Below are 13,620 nucleotides of genomic sequence, written 5' to 3'. Positions count from 1 at the left end.
CAGATTCTTAAATCTTGGGTCAAGTGCTGTAGCTCTCTTTAGAAATCTCACACTGGTACCTTCTTTGCATTCTGTCAAATTTGCAGTGAAAGTGTTCTTAAAATGAACAACATGCTGGGTCATCATCTGAGACTGTTATAATATGAAATATATGACAGAATGCAGGTAAAACACAGAGCAGGAGACATACAATTCTCCCCCAAGGAATTCAGTCACAAATTTAATTAACACATTATTTTTTTAATGAGAGTCATCAGCATGTCCTCTGGAATGGTAACCAAAGCATGAAGGGCCATATGAAAGTTTAGCATATCTGGCATGTAAATACCTTGCAATGGCAGCTTCAAAAGTGCCATGTGAACGTTCTCACTTTCAGGTGACATTGTAAATAAGAAGCGGGCAGGATTATCTCCTGTAAATGTAAACAAACTTGTTTGTCTTAGCAATTGTCTGCACAAGAAGTAGGACTGTGTGTACTTGTAGGCGCTAAAGTTTTACATTGTTTTCTTTTTGAATGCAGTTATGTAACAAACAAAAATCTACATTTGTAAATTGCGCTTTCACCATAAAGAGATTGCCTAATGGTATCTGTATTTTTCAATTCACCTCATACTATTTCTTTTATCATTTTTAGAGTGCAAATATTTGTAATAAAAATATATAAAGTGAGCACTGTACACTTTTTCTGTTCTGTGATGTAACTGAAATCAATATATTTTAAAATGTAGAAAAACATCCAAAATATTTAATGTTTCAATTGGTATTCTGTTGTTTAACAGTGTGATTAAAACTGCGATTAATTTTTTTGAGTTAATCGCGTGAGTTAAGGCTGTCGATTAATTTCAATTAACTTTTATTCCTCTAGCTCTGGAAAAACTCTGAAATAAGTAACATGGTTTGGCCCTGGGGGGCTTATTGTTCAATTTCAGATATTTAAGTTTCATTAAGCTTTCAGCAGAAAGAACAAAAATACTGCTGTTTACAGCTCATGCATATAATTCCTATTAATAGCATACCCTGCAGTACAGTGTATCAAAACCACATTTTATGTATTAATATCTTACCAGAAGTGATACTGTTTCAATGCAATACATGATCTATTTTTGTGTATGTCCTGGGAATTTTTGTATGTGAGCCTTGAAACCTATCTCATTTACTAGTTTGTTGTATATCCATTATCTATGTGCATTGTTTTCTTGTATAATAATGTTTGACTTAGCAAAATAAGCTACACAACTCACTGGCAAGAAATTCATGGTGAAATACTATCGCTGAGTTAAAAACAGAGTGGATAGCTTCATGACCAGTTTAAAATGTTGTAGATATGAATGTTAAGCTAAGAACATGCATAATTAAATCTCATGCTTCAGAGCATGAGTTAATCAACAACAGGAGTCAGGAAGAACTTTTTTTAGCACATTATTAGCTAGATCAACTGTTCTCAAACTGAATGGTGGGACCCCAAAATGGGTCACAGACCCATTTTAATGGTCACCAAGGCCAGCATTAGACTTGCTGAGGCCCAGGGCTGAAGCTGAAGCCTGAGCCCTGCCACCAAAGGCTGAAGTCGAAGCCCAAAGATTTCAGCCCAGGGCGGTGGGGCTCCAGCTCCATACACACCCAGCCCGGGGTCATGTAGTAATTTTTGTTATCAGAAGGGGGTCGCGGTGCAATTAAGTCTGAGAACTGCTGAGCTAGATGCATTATTCAATGTTTTTTCTTCCTCCAAACCAAAAGGTATTGATGACCCCACCATAGACAGAATATCAAATTAGATGAACCTGTGGTTTGACCACGTATGACAGCTTCTCTGTGTTCATCTCCACAACTTGTAGTTTTATCAAAGAAATATGATCTCTCAGGTAATCAGTTTTTACAAACCCAGGTTCCTGTCATACTAAATCTTGATGCATCAGTTCCATTACTATTTGGTCTAGCACAGTAGTTCTCAAACTCTTCCATACAACAACTCCCATTTTCATACCAGGATCCTCTCAGGGAACCCATCTCATCTAGCCATTACTCCACTCCCATTTAGCAATGTGGTAAATTTAATGTTGATAAATGCAAAGTGATGCACATTGGAAAACATAATCCCAACTAAACATATAAAATGATGCGGTCTAAATTAGCTGTTACCACTCAAGAAAGAGATTTTGGAGTCATTGTGGATAGCTTATGCTCAAATAAATTTGTTAGTCTCTAAGGTGCCACAAGTACTCCCATTTTAATTCTTGGCTACTACTTCTTTACTCACCTTATCTTTTGTTTCTCATTCGTTTGTGTATGCATATGTATATTTTATATATACACATATAATAGACACACTAAGAAATGAACTGAAACAATTCTGCAGCATAAGAGGACAAAGGAAAATGAAGACGAGAACAAAGTTATAGAGATATGCCTGATTATGGAAAGATGCTGAGCACCTCCAATTTTGATCTGCTGCAGATGGAGTTGCTGCTCAGGACCTCTAAAATTAGATATGGAAATACACAGTTAAGGCCCCCAAACAAATATATGAAAAAAACGAATGTGTCTTTCAAAATCAGTTTAATCTCATCTGGGACCACAAAAATTAAAATGCCTTAATCATAATTATATGGTAATTACATGGCATCACTATAAGGCAGAGTAAGGTCATTCAGGTGCTTTAACTGTGCATTTCTTATCTTAACATGTTCAAGTATTATAACTTTAACTTTGAATTTCCTGGGTTTGTAATATTTGGTTTGGGGATAATTACAACATCCATACAATGTTTGTTACCATGAAGTACTGCTTCATACATTCAACCTTAACTTCAACTTAAATTAAATCTTCATCTTAGAGTATAATGTGCTTGTGCACATTAAAGCAATATATATTTCTTTACTATTTTAATTCTCTTCTCCATTTCCTGTTATTGTGTTCATTTATGTTTAATGTCCTAAAAATCTCAAAATTCATTTCTGCTATATTTTGTGTAATGGGTGTTTTTTCCTAGAGTGTCTATCTTATTTGTCATGTTTATGTGACCTCTGCTCTCAAAATACCTATCATTCTACCTTTGGGGAAGGGAATAGTACTGGCTAGTACTGGAATGAATACAGCACTACTGTGACATTCCCCTCTGGTGTTATCTGGACCGGTGATCTGCTAGGTCACTCCAATCCTTAACTCTGGGAACCAGCCTTACCCTGGTCTGCTGTGAGAATCCCCACTCCTGGGCTGTTCACGCACAGCCTCTGGCATGTAAACTGCTCCTTGGATTGTGCAGCTGAATGACACTAACCAATATCTCCAGTCCCAGACACAACCCTAGGACCCTTCATCTTGGAGTGTCCAGTTATGCCCGCTGGACACTACAAGCTTATATTAGTTCGTCAATTTAATAAAGAAATTGATATGTACCAGGCTTGTTATCCCAAGGGGAGTCTCTGACACGCTTCAAACCAAATGCACTGCTTCAGGCAGAATAAACAAACAGATTTATTAACTATAAAGACAGATTTTTTTTAAGTGATTGTAAGTCAAAGCGTAACAAGTCAGACCTGGTCAAATGAAACAAAAGCAAAATGCATTCTAAGCTGATCTTAACACTTTCAGTGCCCTTACAAACTCACCACAGGCTAGCTGGTTGCTCTTTAACCAGCTCTCCTCTTTGATCAGCGCTTCAGTCGCTTGGTGGTGGTGGTGGTGGTGGTGTCTGTAGATGTAGGTGGAAGAGAGAGGAAGAGCATGGCAAAAACTCTCCCTTTTATCATGTTATTTCTTCCCTCTTGGCTTTGCCTGCCCCACTCCCTTCAGAGTCAGGTGAGTATTACCTCATCAAAGTCCCAAAATGGCCAAAGGAAGAGAGTTGACTCATTTGAGAGTCCAACAGATCCTTTTGTTGCTGCCTAGGCCAGAGTCCTTTGTTCCTATGAGGCTGGGCTGGGTTTGTCCCATACCTGCCCTGATGAGGTGTGAACTGCCTCTCTGCTCTTGGAGAGTTTTTGCCTGGGCTTATTTTAAGCCACGAGGCTACATTTTCAGCCTCATAACTACATACATGAAATTATAACCTAAAACATGACTGTAACAACAATGCTCAGTGCATCATGAGCCTTCCGAATACACCCGACATGACAAACTTTGCATTGGATACCACACAATAATTTTACAAGGATAAACATGGGGGTGCTGGGTGTTCGCCAGAGGCACAGAGAGTCACAACTACCAGCTGATGTCTACTTTTAAAAGCTGCTTAATAAAACAATTCTTCAAATGTTTCCCTTAAATTGAACTGCACCTCCCAGGTCCTATGCTGACACTTATCAACTCTGTGAAACTGAAAGAGATATAGTATTAATACTGATATATAATGGTTACTGTGAAAGTAGAATGAATTATATTGTAAAAATAAGAATGGATTAAAGAAATGTTGTATGTACCTTTAAGCAGAAATAAGAAATGTTGAAATACAGGTGCCAGAAAAAGAAACATTAGGCATAAACAATGGTGCTAATGGCGAAACATTAACAGAAGATCGGTAGGAGTTAGTAAGGAAGTAGGATATGCATGCTGTGCCCCAGGTAAATTTTACAGTTTTGCTCTCTTTGTCCCTTTGTTTAGTTCCTGCCCTTTTATCTGTATAAATAAGATAGTTTGTGTCTTGCATGGTGCTCACATTATCTGGGTGTTATTAGCAGAGTGCTGTGCTAATAAAACAGAGTGGTCTGACAAACTGTGAGTCCTGAGTCTAACTTTGACATTACCTTGCACAATAAAATGCAGCTCCTATCTGCTCATGCCCTTCTATTATCTAAAAGGCCTTTCCCACAAGGGAACACCCAGCCTAAAAAATTTACACAAATGATTGTGAGCCTTTCTGTATGATAATAAGAAAAAATCCAGCCAAGAGCTGTAATCTATAGTCTATATTATCAGGATCTGTGTATTATACAGAAAGAGCGAACTGTGCCAGAGTGCAGCGCAATAGCACATTCCCAGTAGGCAACATGACTTTCCTCTGCATCCTTGCATAGGTACAAAGGAGACGGTCTACAAGAATCGCTACTAGGGAGCCATTGAGAGGAGAGTTCCCACATTCAGGTTTTCAGGACTTTGCTGAACCCCATTCTGGAGATGTTTGGATCTGTTAGGTTTTTAGGGATTTTGCAGCACAGAAGGCAAGGCTTTGTGTTTTGCTTCTGGTAACTTGTTTTTATGTACTGGTATAAAGCACTACTTCTGTTGGACAAACCACTTGATTCCTGGTTTTATTTCTATTACACCCCAACAGCTTACAAGTGGAATGATGTTTTTCTCTTCTAATAGCTCTTTTTCTCTTCCTCCACCTTATTAAAAATTCATGTTTTACTTTCTCTAAAACTGCTTTTTGTAATTATTGTTTTAATACAAGATCATAATAGTACCCTTTCCCCTTGTTTTTAATGGCCATTAGCAGAATGTCATTTTTACCCATTTGAGACTATACTTAACTGCTCTACTGAGTGTGCTGTTTTCACTGATCTGGGGAAGGATTTGGGATGCCATCAAATTAGCTTCACAGTTTTGTACAGCTAAACTAATACATTATATTTCAGATAATGTTAATATTTCTTGTGACTACAATATTATTTAAAATGCTGCTCTGCTTGCTGACGTACAAAAGTTGGGGTAAGATGGAAATAATCCATATAAATAAGGTCCAAAAGCAGTAAAATACTTTGAGGAAAAAGGACTAATGTCTTGAAAATCTATAACTTTAAGCTACCTAAATGAAACACTTCTAACAAATGATTAAAGATGAATTCTATATGCCTGCTGTCTATGTACTTATAATGCACTCATTACTCTAGCCGCTGAGCACAAATACAAATACTGCACCTTTATGATGTACTATGATGGCCTCACGGCATTTTTCTCATACATTTTTCCCCCTGCTTGTTTTTCACATTAGAAATACAGGTTGTTCCCTGTTGTTGCTCCTAGACCCTGTTGAGGGAACTGGAGTGGGATAATCACCTGAAATCTGAGCTGTAGCTTTCCCTGTACTCAGCTGACGGGAGAAGGGACGCTGAGTCTGAGGACTTGTCCACATACACAAGTTGTACTGGTGTAGTTAAAGTGGTACAACCCACCAACCTCCTACAGTGGAGACAGTTATATCCAGGTTCTGAGCATGTCGCACAAAGTGGTGAGCACTCTCAATGAAATCAACAAATTGCAGGAGTTTAGTACTCAACAGGATTGGGTCTTAATTTCCTTATTGATTAACATTAATCTTCTTAAAACATTCTCATTTAAGAGACATAGCAATTTTAGAATGAAGATTTTCCACTGAGAATCAGTGATGTTCCAAAAAATTACACTACCTACTTTTTATTCCAGTTGGAGTAGGTCTCAAAGAAATACACGTATAATGAGAGGCATTACTAAAGTAGTCCTGCTGAGTCTTACTGATGGAAGCAGCCCCATATGTCAATGGCCAGTGTACATGCATTTTTTTAAACTAAATCTGACAAATTCCTGTTTGCAAATCAATTGGATTATTTATGAGTAACAGTTGCAAGACTGGACTCTTAAACTAAAACAAAGGATGTATTTCCATTAATAACTGCATTTCATCCAAGTTTAAAATTTTCATTAGCACAAACTTTCTAATAACAATTTATTTATAAATGACTTAGCACAAAATTATAATGTATTCAGTTTTTTTGCTGTTATACATTTCTAAAAGCTTGCTTTAAGTTGAAATATGTGATATTTCACTTGTAAGATACAAAACATTTTTAATTAAAGGAAATGTAATGAAGAAATAAAATAATAGAACTAAATATGCAACATCTAGAATCTAAGGTATATGACATTCATCAGCAGGAATTTCCTACTTTCATACGCTGAATGTTTGTTGTTCTCTGCTAGACTTAGAAATGTTTAATGACTCTTAAACTTCATAATTCAAGTTACCTTGGGGAAATAGAGCCAATCAGTAATTTAATATTAATAAAAATTGATTAATATTCAATCTTCAAATTTAAAATTAATTCTGGTCCTGATCTTGCAAAGTAAGTATGTAAGTAGTCTTATTGACTTCAAAGGGACTGCTCGCATGAGTAAGGGTTTGCAAGATCCAGCCCAATAACCTAACCGTCACCAGATTCACTATTAAGGCCTCAAGCTATTATTTGATTTCATGACTATTCCACTTCAGAAAAAGGCATTTTGTAACAAAAATATTATATCCTCTTTGAAAACACCATGTAAGTCATTACAACCTATTTAAACAAGTGGAGTTCTGTATGGGCACAGGAGACCTATCTACACACATCACAGTGCAGGATTGGGACCTAAAGTATGAGGTACCAATCTTACATGATGAGCACTCTTAACTTCAGTGGAAGTTGAAGGCTCTCTGTTTGTAACAAGAGCCCAATCCAATTTCCACTGAAGCTAATGGAATAATTTCCAGTGATTTCAATGGGAGTTTGATTAGGCCCTGTGGAAGTAAAAACCATGGTTGACACATTGAATGATAAACAGCCTAAATCTTGTTAATTTCTTGTTAATTAAATTCACTTATCTGTAAACCAGTTGAATGATATTAGGGGAATATCTTTGTCTCTAACTTGCTTTATTATGTTCTGAAACACAATCTTTAAATGAAATTAAAGGTGTTTGTTTAGTTAATATCTCTCAATATTTTGAACACCTGAACCTTTGACTTCACTGCAGTCACTCTCTAATATAAAAAAGGAATGTTATTCTGTCATCCTTTTTTCCTCCACCTGTCAGCCTTACAAAGCTACCTGTTGATTTTTTTTTCACTTCACAGCTGATCAAACACCTTCATCATCATTAACACTGACTAATCATATCACATTTTTATTAATTTTTAAAGTAGTGTATTGTGAGCACTAACAATGACCTGAAAGCACTAGCAATGATCTGAAAGGGAACATCTGTCACTTGTCTTTGCACTTGTATCCGAGCCTCTTTCGGGGTCTTTATTCCTGCTAGTAGGTCTCCTTTTGCTTTAATAATATGTAATGGTCACAAATGTGCCAGGTACAAGAAGATAAATTGCATTAACTCAGAACCACCGTGGTTAATCAAAAGAGAAGCCAGATCCTCAATTCTATTTTCATACAAAACCCACAATGAAGCCGCAGAGACTGAATCGTCTGATGCCAAAGCTGATCAGAAGTAACTCCACTGAAGTCAATTAAAGTTGCAACAGTGTAAACCTGATGTAAATAATGGGAAAACAGGGCCCAAGACTCCACCCCTTTCTCCATTAAGTATATCAGGGGTCGGCAACCTTTCAGAAGTGGTGTGCCGAGTCTTCATTTATTCACTCTGATTTCAGGTTTTGCGTGCCAGTAATACATTTTAATGTTTTTAGAAGGTCTCTTTCTCTAAGTCTATAATATATAACTAAACTATTGTTGTAGTAAAATAAATAAGGTTTTTAAAATGTTTAAGAAGCTTCATTTAAAATTAAATTAAAATGCAGGGCCCCCCGGACCAGTGGCCAGGACCCAGGCAGTGTGAGTGCCACTGAAAATCAGCTCGCGTGCCGCCTTCGGCACCTGTGCCATAGGTTGCCTACCCCTGAAGTATATATTTGTGGGTTTAAGCACATAGAGAAGTGTATTAGTTATAAACTTTTAGCCTAACTACAATGAACAGAAGCCAGCCATAAGAAATAGAATGTAAAATAAATATTGACTGGTCAGTTAATGGAATATGCCTTGATTATTTTTCTCCATTTTCTGTCATGAACAAATACATCTATTAAAGTAACTGAGCTCTTTCAAGGGAAAGGGGCAAGAGTGACTGAAATGCTCCAGGCCCTCATCCCTAGGAAACTCCATGCCACACTAGTGGTCCCCTCACCTCCTGCAAGGAAAGCACCTGGAGCTGTCCAGAGACTCCATAAACCCAAAGAGGACAGATGATATAGTGAGGGACAGACCCTGGCACTAGCAAACTCCAGTACCTTTAGATACTATAGACACTTAGGACTACTGAGGGAATCTCCTGGCTGGCTACTTCTTGTTTTAATCTCTTCATGTTGCAACCGTCTCATAGTCAGCCCACTGTCAATGACTGGGAAAGAAGATAGGGAGATGGCGGGTGGCGGGGAAGGATGAGGGTGATGTTTTAGAGGGGAGGGCTGGATCGGAAACAGAGGGAGAAAAGGAGCAAATAATGGGGAGGTGTAATGGGGTGGCTCCCCCACTCCAGTGGCAAAAGGGTTAAAGTCAGCCCTGGGAGAAGGTTGTGGCTGAGAGCTGCTAAGCTGGGCTGATTGGGGAAGCAGCAGCAGCTGGGCCACGCCCCAATCAGGCCACAGCTGGCCTGTATAAAAAGGCTGTGAGCCAGAGGCCCAAGAAGTCTCTCTCCAGGGTAGGAGAGAGCAGGGCCTGGCTGCCTGCAGAAATGGTACTGGGAGTGAAGCAGGGCTTGGGAGAGCCAGGGGGGCTCTAGGCTGGCAACTCCCCAGGTTGCAGGGCCTGGTCCAAGGCCTATAGAGGTACTGGAAGGCAGCAGGTCCAAACCCCCTTGCCTATGATGAGTGGCTTTTACACTGCAGTCTGCCCCAGGGAGTGGGGGCTTGGTGATGACTGGCAGTAGCCCAGACCGAGGCAAGGTGGGGATAGAGGGTTGGGGGATCTCCTGGGTGGGGAGACCCTGAGACTGCAGGGGTATTGCCAGGGGGCAGCACCCCAAAGACAAAGGGCACTGGGTCCTGGGAGGGACATAGGGGGCGGGGGGGGGGCAGCGGCAGCAGGTCACCAGCATGCAGAGGGTACTCTGGAGGCTGGAAATGCTAATTCCTTGAGATGACCAGCAGGAGGCGCCACAGGGGTGAGTCCTGCATGTTTACAGGAGGGAAAAGAAGAAAAACCTGAATTTATCAGATGTGTGCCAAAACTTAGCCTCAGCCACTTTTCTTTGCGTTATATCCCTTTCTCTTAACCTCTGTCCTCTCTTAGTTTATAAAGTCTGGGGGGCAGAGACCTGTCTCAACTTATGCCTCTAAAATGCCTACCACACTTTTGGGTCCTTGATGAATAATAAATAGTATCACTCAAAAAAATTCATCCTGACCGGCCTGCATTTTAAAAAATGCTCTGTCCTAATCTCCAGTTTTCTCCCTGCATGGTTCAGGAACAAGTGTCAATTTTTGTTTGTTTTGCTTTTTATTATTCTAGGACAAGATAAACATTTGCCCAATGTCTAATCATCAAGCAATTAAAATATTTAAGTCCCTGCTATGAAAACATATATTTTTCAATCCTATATAGCTTTCCATGACCTAATTGGGTGAGAGGCCTGTTTTTTACATGTAACCAAGGAAAAGTAAACAAAAAGAAGAGTAGAAAACCTGAAAGGGGGGTGGGTGTGTGGGTGTGTGTCAGGGCCGGTGCAAGGATGTTTCACGCCCTAGGCAAAACTTCCACCTTGCACCCTCCACCCCGCCCTGAGGTGCCCCCCCATGGCAGCTTCCCCCACCCCTGCTTCGCCCACAAGCATAAGCACCCCGAGCATGCCGTGGCCGCTTCACTTCTTCCGCCTTCTAGACTTGCAGCACCTAAGCTGATTGGCGCCGCAAGCCTAGGAGGTGGGAGAAGTGAAGCGGCCATGGCATGCTTGGGGAGGAGGCGGGGCAGGGGTGAGCTGGGGCGGGGAGTTCCCCTGCGTGCTGCCGCCCCCCCCTTACTTGCTGCAGGTGGCCCTCCCTGTGCTCCCCTCCCCCCAGTTCCCTCCGCCTAAATGCTGGCGGCGACCGGGGTGGCTGAAGATCCGGCCGCCATGGTTGCTGCCAAAGAAAATGGCGCCCCCCCAAATGCCAGCGCCGTAGGCGACCGCCTAAGTCACCTAAATGGTTGCACCGGCCCTGGTGTGAATTGATCTAAACAGAGAGCTCAGGGTGAAATCCTGACCCTACCCATGTCAATGGGACTTAGAAGTTTTGCCATCACCTTCATAGAGGTCAGGATTTCATCCTGAGAGTGCAAAGTGAGTAATCTGAAGTGGTGGAGAAAGTCCTTGTAAGGGGAGATTGGAGTTGTTACCTTGTTCCCAGAAATAGATTTGGAAATCTGTCTTAGTCCAGAGGGGCACATGCAAAGGGTTTTCAGAAATATTTTATCTTTAGCTTGGTTTAGTAGCAGCCAGGAAGGGAGGTTTCTCTAAGCAGTGATAGAGAATAAGGATGCTGATTTGCACTTTTTTTATAGCACCTTTCATCAGATGTTATCAAAGTACTTTGCAAAGTGAATCAAGCCTTAAAACAACCCTGTGATGTGAAGTATAGAAATATAACAGTACTCATTTTACAGCCAGTTAACCTAGCCTTATCAGCCATTCTGAATTTTATAGATCTGTTCTAATTTTACTTGAGCAATCTCATGTCTTGCAAGTAATGCCTATGACGGATTAATGGTTCCTGAAATCAGCTTCAGAAGCCCACAAGCTGTCATTATAATACAACATTATATCATGACACTGATGCAGTCTCACATTGTACTGCTGTAGTGATCTGTTAAGTGTTTGAATGCAAGGTGACTGTCACCCACCTTTTTGAATTTTCCTCTTTGGTTGGGAAGCTAAGGTCCAGTGTGGTTAAGTGGCTTGCCCTAGCCAGGGCCTGGCAGAGCCACCACCCAGAGAAGCCTGACATCTCGCTATCTATTAATTTGATTAAGAGCTCAGTGTGCTGGATGGGAAATGGGATTTCTACCTAGTGTCAGGCTTAATCCTATGGTTACAAAATTAATTCTTTCTAGGTTTTCCCCCCTCCTCCCAGGGCACACTGCCTATGTGCAGGGCAGCAATAACGGGGGAGTGTGGCTGCCCTGCCCTGCTCCCCCTTTGGAAAGTCACAGGGCTCTGGAAGCCTCTCCGAGGCCCCACAAACTGAGGGGCACATGGCTGGCAGGCAGCTGGGCCTTGAGTGGCCAGCACATGAGTTCCTGTGTCCAGAAACTCTCAAGCCCTATGGCTGGCCCCAGTCCTACCTGGTAAGCGTCTGGGATGTTGACTGTCTCCCCGTGCTCCGCCACGTGGCCGATGATACCCTTGCCCCAGGGCACCTGCACCTCGTTGGAGTTCTCGGTGCTGCAGCAGGGCAGGAGTGGGGTGCCCGCGTGCACGTCGAAGAACTTGGACACCAGGCTCTTCTTGCCCGCCGCGGCTCCCTCCACCAGGAAGAGCGAGCTCCGGTCCGCCTCCACCATGAGGCAGACGAAGATGAGGATCTTGTAGCTGAGGCTGGTGAGGTCCAGGTCGTTGGAGATGTCCTTGACCAGCTCCAGGAAGAACTGGCGCTCGTTGTGTTCCTTGAGGTAGCGCTTGTAGTCCAGGGCGGTGGGCGGGTACTGGGGCAGGCTGACCCGGGACTCAAGCAGGGCGCTGAGGATGTGGGCCGTGGTCGGGGGCAAGGAGCTGGCTTTCCTGAGCAGGGCCCTTCTCCGCATGCTGCTGAGGGGCTCCTGGGCTCGGGCGTGCACGTGCTCGTCGTAGGTCAGGTTGACGTGGATGGCCTTGGACCTGGCGAAGCTCTGCCTCAGCTCCTTCTGGGAGGCCCTTCGCTGCAGCCCGCCGGCGGCGCTGGCCTCCCCGGGGTAGCTGCTGGCGGGGCCCAGGCTGGGGCTGCCGCTGCTTCGCCGGGCTTCAGGGCCGCCGGCAGCGCTGCCTGTGCTGGCGCTGGGGGGCGCTGCGGCGAGCGACTTCCTCCTCTTCAGCCACTTCTCCACCAGCTCCGGGTGCCGGTCCAGGAAACTTTCCACCGCAGAGAAGTCCAGGCTGGCAGCCGGAGCAGCCGACATGGTCCCCGGGCTCCAGCGCCGCCGCCGCCTCCCAACACCGGCTCCGCTCCCGAAACTGCCTCGAACTATTTCCGACCCCGCTGAACCATGGCAGGAGGGAGAGGGGATCCCTCGGCTCCCGAGCCCCCTCCGGCCCTGGGGAGCGGGGACGCTGCCGAGAAGTGAGGGAGCAGCGTGTGTCTGACTTTCCGCCCTTGTCCAGCCTGGCCCGCCTCCTCCTCTTGTATCGCCTCCTGCTCCTCCTCCACCTGGCCCGCGCTTCTCCTTGTCCTCCCCTACCCGCTCCCAGGTCCTCCTGCTCCCTCCACCTCCTCAGGGAAAGGGGCTGCCGCGGCTTTCCCGGGAGGCACTGAGCTGAAAGCGCTTTTGGAAACGCTTCTGCGAAGTGCTGCTGCTGCTGCAAGCGGCTGCTCCTGCGTAACCCAGCCGGCAGACCGCTGAGGAGGGAGTGGGAAGGGAGGGAAGGACGCGTGAGTCGGTGGGGTGGAGGGGGGGAGAGAGAGAGCAAGTGGCGATACCAGGGACAGAGTCAGCAGCATCCTATTTTCCTGGAGGCAGTAGCATGGCTACTCGGTGTGCGGTGCGGAGTGACTGACATTATGCAGGGGGCCCTTCTTGTCCTCCCTATGGATCGTGAACACCAGTACTACAAGCAAGGAGCCTCGCATTGTTAACAGTTCAAACTACGAAAGAGAGCTCAAGGCATTCAGTCCTTTCATTCATCTCTGTGTGGGGAGGGAGGAGGATTTGTGGGCATGTTTGTGTGCGAGAAAGATGTGGGCATGTTTGTGCGTGGGAATATTGGTAAGTG

At 43.5% G+C, this 13,620-nt stretch overlaps 1 protein-coding gene across 1 annotated transcript in view; it reads right to left on the bottom strand.

The window, feature by feature from the left end:
• PDE11A (phosphodiesterase 11A) overlaps nt 1-12,826 on the bottom strand; it is a 219,773-nt gene extending 206,947 nt beyond the window's left edge. Inside the window, exon 1 of the mRNA XM_039494567.1 lies at nt 12,000-12,826. Coding sequence (XP_039350501.1) covers nt 12,000-12,809 — 810 coding nt within the window. The 5' untranslated portion in view covers nt 12,810-12,826. The remainder of the gene's footprint in view (nt 1-11,999) is intronic.
• Between the last annotated feature and the right edge of the window lie 794 nt (nt 12,827-13,620).

The sequence above is a fragment of the Mauremys reevesii genome, linkage group 11 (genome assembly GCF_016161935.1).
Source record: "Mauremys reevesii isolate NIE-2019 linkage group 11, ASM1616193v1, whole genome shotgun sequence".
Classification (NCBI taxonomy): Eukaryota; Metazoa; Chordata; order Testudines; family Geoemydidae; genus Mauremys; species Mauremys reevesii.
The sequence above is the reverse complement of the archived record's forward strand: the minus strand, read 5'-3'. Positions and strand labels throughout refer to the sequence as shown.